The sequence below is a fragment of the Petaurus breviceps genome, unplaced genomic scaffold, assembly GCF_028583685.1.
Source record: "Petaurus breviceps papuanus isolate PSGF00001 unplaced genomic scaffold, PetGlider_PUasm1.0 214, whole genome shotgun sequence".
Taxonomy (NCBI): Eukaryota; Metazoa; Chordata; class Mammalia; order Diprotodontia; family Petauridae; genus Petaurus; species Petaurus breviceps.
The window spans coordinates 3,787,658-3,800,690 of NW_027185863.1; the positions used below are offsets into that span (position 1 = coordinate 3,787,658).

The 13,033-nt window shown below is 34.8% G+C and overlaps 1 protein-coding gene across 10 annotated transcripts in view; it reads left to right on the top strand.

Moving 5' to 3' along the window:
* NCK2 (NCK adaptor protein 2) overlaps positions 1–13,033 on the top strand; it is a 202,648-nt gene that overhangs the window by 135,227 nt on the left and 54,388 nt on the right. For 9 of the 10 annotated variants that reach the window (XM_069093978.1, XM_069093976.1, XM_069093979.1 and 6 more), the window contains one exon: positions 8,211–8,452. In XM_069093978.1, the coding sequence (XP_068950079.1) occupies positions 8,227–8,452 (226 nt within the window). In that variant the 5' untranslated portion in view covers positions 8,211–8,226. The remainder of the gene's footprint in view (positions 1–8,210; positions 8,453–13,033) is intronic. The other variant, XM_069093982.1, reaches the window with a different exon arrangement.

The window sequence follows — 13,033 nt, forward strand, 5'->3', positions numbered from 1 at the left end:
AAAGTGACTTGCCCAAGGTCACACAGCTAGCAAGTGTCAAGTGTCCGAGGCCAGATTTGAACTCAGGTCTTCCTGACTCCAGGGCCGGAGCTCTATTCACTGTGCCATGTAGCTTCCCCAACTTAAATTTTAAAAAATTAGCTACTTTGCCTATAATCCTAGATGACAAATATATTCCATTTATTTTAATTTTATTTCATTTATTATATTTCATTCATTTCTTAGAATCAGAAGAGAAAGGTTTGAATTCCTGTTTCACCATTTATTGTATGACCATGGTGAAGCCATTTAGCTTCTCCAAGTCTGTTTCCTAAGTTGTAAAATGGAGATAATAATTTTGCATTTAATTATAATTTTAGCTTGTCTTTCAGCAACCACTGCTCAGGATAAAGAAGTCAAGAAAGTCTATGAAGAGCTGAGCAAAACTTTTTAAACAAAATCACTATACTTTGATAATCAGTGACTTCCTTGGGAAAGTGGTCCTAAAGGAGAGTGGAAAATGTTTTTGAAAATGCAGATCAGGATTAAAAAATGGGAGGACAAAGGCTTGTAGTATTAGGCATCTCTGTCATGAAAGATGATGAAAGATTACAAGTCTTCAAAAGTGGTGAAAAAAAGGTAGAGTGAAAAGATAACCTTTAAAGAGTTTTCAGCATAACCCTAACCCTAACTGCTAATCTTAACTTTAACCTTAATTAAAAGGATTTGTTCTATAAACTTGGACTCGGTCAAAAGATCGCACCCAAGGACCTAGAAAGCCACAGGCGGCCTTGAGGCTATAAATTCTCCATCCCTGGTTTAGACTAAGATTCCACTAGATTACACCCAGAGCACTTTTGGATGAAACTGAGGACAGCAATCAGATGTGAAATGAAGAGATCCACTAGCATTTTTACTGCGATCTATTTTTGTAGATAATAGTGGGGCCACCATTTTGGGAGTCTGCTGCCTCAGCCACCCAGAGTACTATGTGAGGAAACAGCAATAGTGATTTAGGAAAATAAGTTGGAAAGAGTGGCTCGACCAGAATATTTTAATACACACAAATATATATACTGAAGAAATGTATTAGAAGTAGTACAATTTTTTAAGGTACTCAAGGAAAACTTTTCTGGTTATTTCTACTCTTTCAAGGAAGTTTCTCAGATAATGGAAAACCTCTTATATTGTTCAAAACAATAACCAAAAAAAAAAGAGACAATGAGAAAACATAGGCAACAACCAACCCATTTGCATGCTTGGTTTTCTTTGTAAAGTCTTGATGAGAATGTTCTATTCCTAAATTGAGACTCTTAGATTAAAATATGAAAGAAGAACACAGATTTTTTTGTTGACTTTCTTTTATTTCATAGTCTACAAAAACACTGTGTTCTTTAAAAGAACACTATGTCTTTGCAGACACAACTTACCAAGAGATGTAGAAAATATATTTTAATATCTTGATTTTAATTAAAAAACATACAAACCACGAGAGGCAATGTGGCATGCTAGAAAGAGGACTGGACTTGCAGTCTGAAGAGACCTAAATCTACTTCTTAATATACTTAACTATCGGAATGACGGTGGGCAAGTCACAAAGTATCTCTGAATCTGAATTTTCTCATCTGTAGCTGGTGACTATAATAGCTGTAGACATGATTTCATAGAATTGCCGTGAATTAGAAGCTGCTTTAAAAACCCTGCAGCTCTTGGTAATTGTGAGCTATTATTATCATGAATCAGTGGAACAAAATACTTATTTTGAAGGCTCTTCTTAAGTAAAATGTCTCCTGTACACATTCAGATTACTCGAGATAAACAGATTTGACTATAGAAATGAATTTGCATTGGTGTTCCACTGAATATTTTGTAAACAGATGTTTACCTACATTGTTTCCCATCATGGGAATGACCTGCTTATTGCAGAGCCCAAACAAAAGGGTCTCCAAATGTGTCTGAGCCTGGGATTCGATCTCCAGGTCATCCCAACACTGGAGCCAGTGCTCTTACTTGCTGAGCCACCTGGCGACCCCTAAGCAATTGGGGTTAAGTAACTTGCTCAAGGTTACATGGCCAGGTGTTTCTGGGTGGGTGCTAAGTGTCCGAGCCCGGGATTCGATCTCCAGGTCTTCTCAACACTGGAGCTGGTGCTCTTACTCGCTGTGCTACCTGGCCGCCCCTAATTCTATGAGTCTTAAAACACTAGAATTTCTCCAGTGAAGTCCATAGCTATTTAAAGAAATTTATATAATTTATATATGTGTGTATGTATACACACACATAAGGGGAAAAATCCTGGAAACCTAGAAAAACAAAAGGAGTTAGATGGGGGAATATAGATAGGAAAGGGCAGTGTCATCCTGATCCCATTTTCTTTGACTTGTTTTCCCTTATTAATTCACTACTAAGAGGATAATTTCTGTTTACTTTCATCTACATACTTGTTTGTATAACATGATTTCGCAAAATAATTTTTACTTCTTGTTATAATGATATTTTAAACAGAGTAGGCCAGATACAATTCTCCAGCAATTTTCTGCTTTCATGGATAGGATGTTGGATTGTTTTCGGAATCAAATCTGGACTTCTGTCATACATTTATTGCATTGATTCATAGAAAATCAGGAGACTGTTTCATGGGGGAAATTATTTTCCAAATTATGTTCTTGTAGTTGAATCATAGTATTTATAATTAATAGTACTGTGATAGAAAGTTACCAAATGGTATTTCAGTTTCTAGTAGGACGTGTAAGCCTTTGCCAGCTCTCAACAAAATAAGTAGGTATCTAAACAGTACTTGTATGCCTAACAATATAAGTTAAAATCTACACTGAACATATGGGAATTGTTTGTTGATACAGAGACTGACATCTTGTACCTTAGTGCAGGGGTATAATTTTAAAATATTTCTGAATATACAGGAAGAAAATACAGTATTTTAGAAAGAAAAAAAATATATAAATTATGCCTTTACTTGTGACTCTTTACAAAAGTGATTCTAATGAATATGTGCCCAAAATTGATGCTTGAATAAATGTCTCTATTTTGACATTTTTCCTTTTTATTGCTAAAAGTCTTTTTTTTTTTAAATCACATGGAAATTTCAGAAGATGAGAAATTTTTTTTCCTTATTCCCTTAGGTTGTCTTCCCTTTCTTTGTCTACCGCATTTCTCATTTACTGTAAGCTGATTTTTGGTGTGAAATGGCAGATTTATTATTTACATACATATAAAAAACATCACTTTCATGTAAATATGTTAATTGTTATAGTTAATAATCTTCATCCTATCCTCTACTGAAATCCTACTTTCTTGACTCATTGTTTTGTGGAAGTTAATCTTGGGTTCTCCCAGGTTGTACCAGTAGAACTCAAGTTTCCCACTGGTCCTGCCAAAACTGGAAAGAATTTGGGATTGAACCCTGCAGTGAACAATGTGTCTCTCATCTTAAGGACCAGCCAACCAAAGCTGTAAGAAGTGCGTTCATTAGCCTCTCCATAGATGAGTTTTTCAGCCACAACTCCAGAAAACTCAACTGAGATTTAAAGGGATTGAGATCTGAGTGAATCAAGTACCCTTGCTGGTAAAATCATCATTCATCCTTAAAAGTTTTTTATTATACAAATAATGTATCTTATAGAGCATTGCTTCTCAAAGTATGGTCCAGGGACTCTGGGGGTACCTGACACAGTTTTTAAGCGATCCAAGAGGTCAAAATTATTTTCATAATAATACAGAGACATTTTCATTTCTAACATGATAAATGCTAATAGCTATAATCCATGTAAACAAAGTTCTTTGGTATCCTCGGTAACTTTCAAAAGGTTGAAGGAATTCCAAGAACAAAAATTTTAAGAACCACCAGCCTAGAGGAGCAAAGGAGTTAAATAAGTTAAACTGTTCTGGAATTGTCCAATATTATTATAAGTATATGAATCTTAAACATGCATACTCATATACTAATACGTGTGCATAAATGAGTAAACTAGGAACACGGGTTCCTAGTTTACATTTAATTTTTAACATTTTATAGACCACATTAAATCAATACTGCCTACTTGGGATAAGTATTCATTAGGAAGATGTCAGTGACCTTTTAGCCATATGAATTGGTTCTTCATGTTTCTAACCAGTAAAACTCCATATAGTGGTGATAGGAAAATGGGACGTGCATGGAATGGAGGCATCCAACCCTTTCACCTTTCTCCTAAACTAGTTATGTCTTGGTCTTGTCCCACTAATCTGTATTACTCAGACTTTGAAGTAAACTAAAAGTTCTTAGATGGGGCTGGGCAGGGGCTGGGCCATTATCACAATCATCATAGTTCACCAACTTGTTCAATTGTTTCAGTTCCGTCTGACTCTTTGTGACCCCATTTTAGGGTCTTCTTGGCAAAGATACTGGAGTGATTTGCTTCTCTAGCTCATTTTACAGATGAGGAAACTGAAGCAAATAGAGTCAAAACACTTGCACAGCCTCATGCAGCTAATAAGTGTCTCAGGCCAGATTTGACCTCAGGAAGATGAGTCTTCCTGATTAAGCCCCAAGCTCTATCCATTGTGCCAGCTGGCTGGCCTACTTCACCAGCTAGTTTGTGGTCGTTCACACCCTTCTACCTCTAAATAGAAAGCAGAGTTTAATAGCCGAGTAACCTTGGGAAAGTCAACTTCTCTGAGCCTTACCTGTAAAATGATGCCAATGAATACTTGCCCTGCCTAGTTTTCATTGCTACCTTATATATCAAAGAATGTATGTAAAAGGGCCTTTAAAAGTAGAATGTGTCATTAAGATTTAAGGTAGTGTTATTATCTGAGTAATAATTATGCTATGCTTTCTAGCACAGAATCAAACTTTGTGAAACAAATGATGAGATGATTACTTGTACTGAAGGATTACTTTATAAAAATCTTCAGAGTTTTTCACACTTTCTGTGATTTTTTTTTTAGATTCCTGTTGATTGTGATTGGATTTTAGCAAGTTTTTCTCTATACTTTGTATGATAGGAATGCATCTTTTGTATATAAAGTGATATAGTAGCATTTCAGAAATAGGTTCCAAAGTAGATGAAGATTTTGTCCACATCTCCACTTTCTGTACCTTCCCTCTTCAAATATTTCTTAGTATTTTAATCGGTGATTTGCTTGTTTATCACTGTTCCCTAGCAGAAAGGTATAATTAAAAGAGCACCAGGGTTTTAGATTGTTCTGCTAATAACTCAGTTGCATGAGTGGGGCAGGGCTCTCACTGTTCCCTTTTTTTGTAAAATGAAGGGAAGGATAGGCAAAATGATCTCTAACATTCAGTAATCCTTAGGCTAATTTATAACTGAAGTGAAAAGATCTGGCCTCTTTAAAAAGAAAAGTTCCAGCATTATTAGATGGGAGGTTTTCAAAATTACCTATAAAATAATAACACAAATAAAGGCTCACAGGCAGCTGGCTACCTAATCAACTAAACTCTAAGGCCACTTCTCTTAACAGGAAATACCATGAATCAGAATTTTTATACTTTTTTTAGGATCAAATATGCATTTTCTTCTGGTTTTAAGTCATTTACCACCCAAACATGATAAATGGTTATTGTTGCCTTAGGTGATAAAACTAATTAAATACAGTGAATGAGAAAAGAAATTAAGTTTCTATCAGTTTCTCAAGTGTGGGGAGGGAGTAGTTAATCTAATGAACGATTTTCTTTGACACTGACCTCTTTGCTTCATGTCTGGACTTAAGTCATATTTGGTGGACAAAGCAGATTAGAATACTCTGTTTATCTCATAAGGGTTTCAATGGGTAGTGTAAAATGCCCTCTCTTGTATTCTGTTTGAACACTGTCATTGCTCTTCCATTTCAGAAACCTAAGAGGAAGATTCTATGTGGGACTCCCACCAGATGAACCTCCTGAAATTCCATACTGCTTTGATTTTTTTTCATTCCTTTGCTTAAAGTCCTTCTTCCCTTGGCTCTCTATTGCCTATACTGGATGTAATCCAAAATGTTTTACCTGGCTTCTGAACTCTCTATAATCGGGAACCATTTTATTTCACATTCTTCCTAACACGAATTCTCAGCTGCAGACTCGATTACTTTTAGAATTCTCTCCCAAGCAAGGCTTGTACTTTTCCTGTTTCACTTCATATTTTGGCTCACGCTTTTTCTTTAGCTTGGAACAATTTATCTCTTCTTTTTAGTGTAGCCATAATACAACCCATCCATCCTTCAAGACTCAGCTCTCACCTCCATCTTTTGTGAATCCCTCCAAACCAACCACTATGGTCTTTTGTCTATAAACACATATAGTATTTCTTGACTATCCAATTAATTTTGTACTGCCTTTGTACCTCTTTGGTGGTTTATACTAAACTTATTTTATTTTCAGTTTCCTTGTTATGTGTGCTTTTCCCCAACTGATGACAAACTTCCTGATGGCAGAGATCATGTTATTCTGTTTTAAAAGAAATTAATTTTTTACAAGTACCTTAGAGGAGAGGCAGCAAATAGTACACTGGCTTAGGAGTCAAAAGGCCTGGGTTCAAATCTTTTCTCTGATGCTTAATATCTATAGGATTTAAGTTACTGAGCCCCCCAAGGTCTCAGTTTTTTCACCTATAAATTGACAAGTTTGGACTAGAAGGCCCCTGAGTTCCCTTACAGCCTAAATCGATAATCTTAGGATCCTTGTGACTTTCAGACAGTATTTATTGCTTGACTGGTCTTATAAAGTGATAAGAACCCCCCCCCCAAAATCAACAATTCTGTATTGAAAAGACTAACAAATTATCTTTTAATAAGCCATGGCATTTTTTTTGTCATATTTCAGTTCCTCTTTTATAAATCTACTTTTCTATAGCTTCTAAACCCAGAGATATGTCTAGAGTAACACATAACATCATACCATTTCACAATCCTGGAAATAAACTATCTCTACTCTTATGTGAACTTCTTATATTTTACAATAAGGAGATTATTTAAGTGCCCCTGCCAAGTTTATTAAACAATTTTTTCTCTTTAAAGATTTTGGTAAGATACCCTGAGACAGAGAAAATGGGTATTCTTTTTCTATAATAATTTAAATACCTAGTTTGGAAAATATTATGTTATTTGCAAACTTGAAAAAAAAAACCTTTCTCTAAAGAATTCATGTTTTATTTAAGGTATTTGTAAGGGTGTATTTATGTAAGATATTTGTAGATATTTATATGAGCTGTTTGTGTTGGAATCAGTTTCTACCGGCTTGCTCTTGTGAGCTGATTGGTAAATTTTCAGTGGGAGCATTTATACCTCAGAAATCAACAAGTGGTACAAATCAGGATTTGAATTATTATTTTGTTGATTTGTCTATATTTAAGAAAGTGATAGGGAAAACGTTAATAATGTAAATTAGACTTTAAAAGTGGAAATCTGATGGTTAAACTTTTACCAGCATACCCTTGGGCATTTGCCTATAATTTTTAATGAAATAGAATTAAAATTGATTTTCAAAAATCTCTTCATTGTACATTTCCTGTCAGCTGGTGAAACAAGGAAACCCAATCAAATACTATTCTATGATTCCTTCCTTGAAAGATCTTTTATGGCTAGGAACTCCCTGTTTTCTTGGAGAATTTGTTAGTTCATTTTACTGTTAGTACAATACACCTTGCCCTCTGAGTGGTAATCAAGTAATAAAATAATACATAAATAAATATAGATTTTTAAAGTACTGGGCATAATTTTCCTACTCGAGTAAGGTTTATTTGCCAGATTTGCTCAAATAGACTTATGACATTTGTTATAATTTTTAAATCAGTAGTTTGGAAATGTATTCAGTATACTAAATAAAAAATTATTTTGTCTTGAGGACAGAAATAAAGGAAATAGAACTCCAAAGTATTAAACCTAAGAAGGTGAGACCGTTTTATATCATTAAGTTGTAAATGAGTAATGTTTGTTTAAAATTAATTGGAAATCAGCATCTTTTATCTTGCCAGAGAGCATGCATTATTCCAAGTTAAAAACAAACCTGGGATTTATTTTGTAAGGTAAAATTTCACATTGTTTTTAAATGCACTACAGAGGTTAATTTAATGAAGATCACTCTAAGGTTTCAAATATTTAACCATAAAACTGGGAGAAAACCAGTCACAGAGCTGTAATAAAAGGCTACAAATGCATAGGCTTTCAAGGTGAGGTAAAGGATGGGTGAGGTGTTTTGGGTAGTTGTCTAATGGGCATCTCCAATGTTTTGCTGGCAGAAGGACTCCATGAAAGATGACAGAAGAAGTTATTGTTATAGCAAAGTGGGATTACACTGCGCAGCAGGATCAAGAGCTTGACATCAAGAAGAATGAGCGTCTGTGGTTGCTAGATGATTCCAAAACTTGGTGGAGGGTAAGGAATGCAGCCAACAAAACAGGATATGTGCCATCTAATTATGTGGAGAGAAAGAACAGTTTGAAGAAAGGCTCCCTGGTTAAAAATCTTAAAGACACATTAGGTAAGTGTTCCATGCTAAATAGGACAAAGAATGTAGAATTGAATTATTTTCCAAAAGTGAAAAGCTTTTAATTTTCCTTTAGGAGATTTTCTTTTTTCCTTTTTCTTTAAAGGTCTCTGTTGAATGACAAGTTGTTATCTTTCCAGTTAGCTTATTTTCAATATCCCTGTGAAAAATTATACAGATCAAGATGGAAAAACATGATTTTTGTCAGTTCAGAGAGATTCGTGAGTTTATAGTCATATGTAATTTGGCACGTCAGTATGTTTTGGACCAATGCACATGTTTCTGTCTTCTCAAATCAGAAGTCAAGAGGTTCCTGAAGTAAAATTACGACATCAAAAAATCTACAGCTGTGCCTATATCATTCCATCACATCTTTTCTACAGTGTGTCAAATGTGTATCTCTGTTTCTTGCAAAATCCAATACATTTGGCCTTTACTCATGGAAAGGAAAATAGCTATATAAGAACTATGAATTCAGGTGGCTTTTCTGCCATCCTAAATTGAAACAAGGGAATGGTATTTTATGACTGACATGGTATACTTTTAGGTGGTCTTCAGTGAAGTCCTGGTATATTGAGGTGCCATGTCATTTTTTCCTGGGGCAGATATAAATATGACTTCAACTAGAGTTCTGGGTAGTTTTAGGAAAGGCAGTATAGTAGGAAGATAATGCTGGGCTTAAAGTATAGAAAGACTTGTGTTTAAATGTCACCTCCAACATTATGTGACCATAAGTGACTTTCTCACCCTCAGATTCCTTCTTTGTAAAATGGGGAAAATATTTTCATGCAACTATTTGGTTGTAGGAAAGTGTTTCATAGACTTTAAAATGTTATGGAAATTTATGGTAGAGGAATTTTAGATCTGAGAGGAAGAATATTGGGGAAATTTGAAGCTCAAGGCTTAGTCTTTGTGTTTATTGGTGCTGACTTTCATCTCTGAAGCTCCAAAGTCAGAAAATGGAAAAGTCAGGCTTGGGTTATTAAGATACAAAGTGACTTGCAATCCAATATTCTTTTGAATATCGTATTTAGTTCAAGTAGTGCATATAATTATTTGGGACTTTTAATAATGCGGTTTCCTATATGTAGTCAAGTGTCATTTTGTCGATGTAGTCTGTCTAAAGTATTTTTAAACTCTGTAACAATAATTTTTAAATTTTTAAACTCTATAACAATAAAAAGCAGTTTTTTCTGTTGTAATTATTTCAGAAGAGTTCAATATTGTTATCAGTTTTTCTCTATTTGTCCCTTTTATACCTTTTGAGATTTCTAAGATGGATTTGGGGGTATAATCATATTTTATGGCTACATACCATAAGGAATGAGAGAGACAGTGTGGCCTCCTGGAAAAAGAGCTGATTTTGGAGTCAGGAAAACCTGGATTTAAATCTCACCTCTGACACATGGTGACCCTGTGACCCACTTAACTTTGAGTTGTCTACCATAAGTTGTTTTCCCAGTGGGTTTAAGTTTTCAAATAAAGTTCATTGGAAAAAATCAGAGTTGAATATCGTACTTGTTGACCATACATTGACATCATTAGTAACTATAGTTCAACAAAACTCTAAATTTACTTTATTGACAGGATGTCACTAGCAGATGCCCTTTTTGGAAAGCCCGATCTGGGGCAGAACCTCAGCTTATAAAGGGGGCCTTATGTAAGCAGTGATTGGTCAGTACACACCTTGAAACTCCCTCGCCTGACCCAGAAGCCCGCTCACCTCCTTGAAGTAGGGGGGGTGGGGAAAACCAGGCAAAACAAGAGTTCCCTGCTTTGTGAGGAATACTGTAATAGTTCACATATTCTTTTTTTTTTTTTTTTTTTTTTAGCAATCGGGGTTAAGTAACTTGCTCAAGGTTACACGGCCAGTTATTTCTGGGTGTGGTGCTGAGTGTCTGAGCCCGGGATTCGATCTCCAGGTCATCCTGACACTGGAGCCGGAGCTCTGTGCTACCTGGCTGCCCCATCACATATTCTTTTTAATCAGCTGAAATCTGTCTTTTCTAATTTCCATCTGTTGGTTCCTTTTTTGCCCTTTGGCTTTATATAAGATGCCCAGCATCTCTTCCACATGATAACCTTGAAATTTGAAAGTAGTTATTGTGTTCTTCATCTGTTCTTTTTTCTAGGATAAATCCACTCATTGTTTTCCATGGAATTTTTATATTTAGAATGGAAATATCCATTATATTTGCAATAAAAATTTATGTGTAAAAAATCCATTTTTCATCATCCATGTTTCATTTTTATACCCTAATAACTAGCTTTTTAAGGTATCAGACCCATCTGTCATGGAATTTAAATTCAGAATATTTCTTAGTTCATCTTAATAGATGATTATATATTTGCTGAAAATATATTATTTCATTTTCTGAAAAGATCCCCCATCATCTTGTCATAAATTTTCTGATGCTTATCTGCTCTAATTAATGAATTAAACCACAAGCATGTGTTCTGTGCTGTAATTGCCAAGCACACCCTTCTTTGCTCTCTAGAAACAAAGACAAAAGATTTTGCTTTATTTTGGGAGAACCATCAGTTATACATGTAAATAAATATAAAAGGCAATGCAGTCCTGGGGATGGGGTAGGGTGGAAAGCCTGAAAAGGCCTAGTATAGGAAGTAGTATTTGAGCTGAACTTTGAAGAAAGCTAGAAATAGAATTGACCAGGGTTAGCATATAATTAGATCTGGGATGCAAAAGAGAGTATGATTTCTAAGTTTACCTAGGTGACTAGAAGAATGGAAGTATATTTAACAAAAATAAGAAAGGGGCTAAGCTAAAAAAACCATCAGGGAGTTCCTCATTTCTCCACAACCTTGATTCTAATATAAAGGTTGTTTTCTTTTTCTTCTCTTACCATTGTCATTCCATTTTCCAGAGGAAAGATTGTAACCCCCTGGTTTTCTCTCTGGCAGATGTTCCCAAATCTGGCCCTGATCTGCCTCTTGAGCTCCAATCCCATATTCATAACATCTTTACCTGGATGTCCTATTCAGCATGTCCCCTAAGAGGAATATGAGCTCCCAATTTAGGGTAGTAATTCTCATTTTGTCTTTGTATCTCTAGGACCTAGCAATAGTGCCTTGTGTGTGAGAGACATGTAAATATTTGTTGAGTTGAATTGAATAGATCAACTAAGCCCACATTTGCAATACAGCAAGAAATTCTCTTTTCTTTGTTGCAGTTACAGAGGAATACAGAGATTAGTAATAGACTTTTATGCATTCTGATACTAGCTCTATCACCAATTAGCTATATGACCTTGGGATAAATCACTTAATTTCTCTCCATTTAAATTTCTTCATTTGTAGAAAAGGTATAATTAATCCTTACAAGGTTAAAAATGAATTAAAAGTTTCTAAGGAGCATTTTGAAAGGGGGAAGCATACTATAGAAATTTATGGTTTTAATAATCTCACTTGTAGAATTCCATATTATTGTTAGTTTTTACATTTAAAAAATAAGTTGTCTACCATAAGTTGTTTTCCCAGTGGGTTTAAGTTTTCAAATAAAGTTCATTGGAAAAAATCAGAGTTCCATATTGTACTTGCTGACCATACATTGACATCATTAGTAACTATAGTTCAACAAAACTCTAAATTTACTTTATTGACAGGATGTCACTAGCAGATGCCCTTTTTGGAAAGCTAGTCATCTATGAACTCTAATTTCCATGTTCTGCCAAATTTTGAGAAACAAAGTGAGGAAATTTTTAAAAATAAAATTTTATGGAAATTCACATTATCCCAGTTTATTCCAGTTCCATAGAACTGTAACCACATCCCACTTAATCATTCCATCCACAAGTTTTTAAGTACCTACCCTGTGCCTGGCACTGTCCTAGGTGCTGGAAATACAAATAGAAAAAAATGAAACAATTTCTACTCACAAGGAGCTTTTTACCTAACTTAAGTTTAAGCTTCTTTTCTGTAATTGTGCTCTTAGCATGAAAAATGGTAGCTTGTTTCTCCATTATGGCACTGAGTGATTTCAAATGCAATACCTTTGACAAAAAGTCTCTATGTTAGAAAAGGAATATGTTGGCATTATTTTTGTTCTTTAATAATTTATAATTTAATAAAACAGTGTAAGCTGTGTTATTTCCACAAGGGTAAAACATTTATGTAAAGTATCTACTATCTTAATTTATGCACATGAATGGTCAAAGAGAATTTTTTTCTTATACAACAAGGAGCAATTGTCATAAAATATTTCTGCTGGCAATATCTGGCCTATTTTAAAGGGGTCATGCATAAGGTTTATGTAGAACTCTTAATTTTAGAAGCAAGTTTTCTTGGAAAGAAGGATTGGATTTATTTTGCTTTATCTGAGAGGACAGAACTAAGGTCAGTGGGTTAGAGGAGAGAAGATTTCAGTTCATTTTAAGAGAGAACTCCTTAACAAGCTTTCCAAAAAATGTAATTGACTTTCTTGGTTGTTACTGTGAGGAATGGGAAAAAAGAAAAGGGAGATTCTCAAGGAGAGACTAGATAACACTTTGTCAGAGATCTTAAAGAGGAGATTCATGGTGGGACTGCATGATCTCCAAGGTCTTTCCAGTGCTAAGA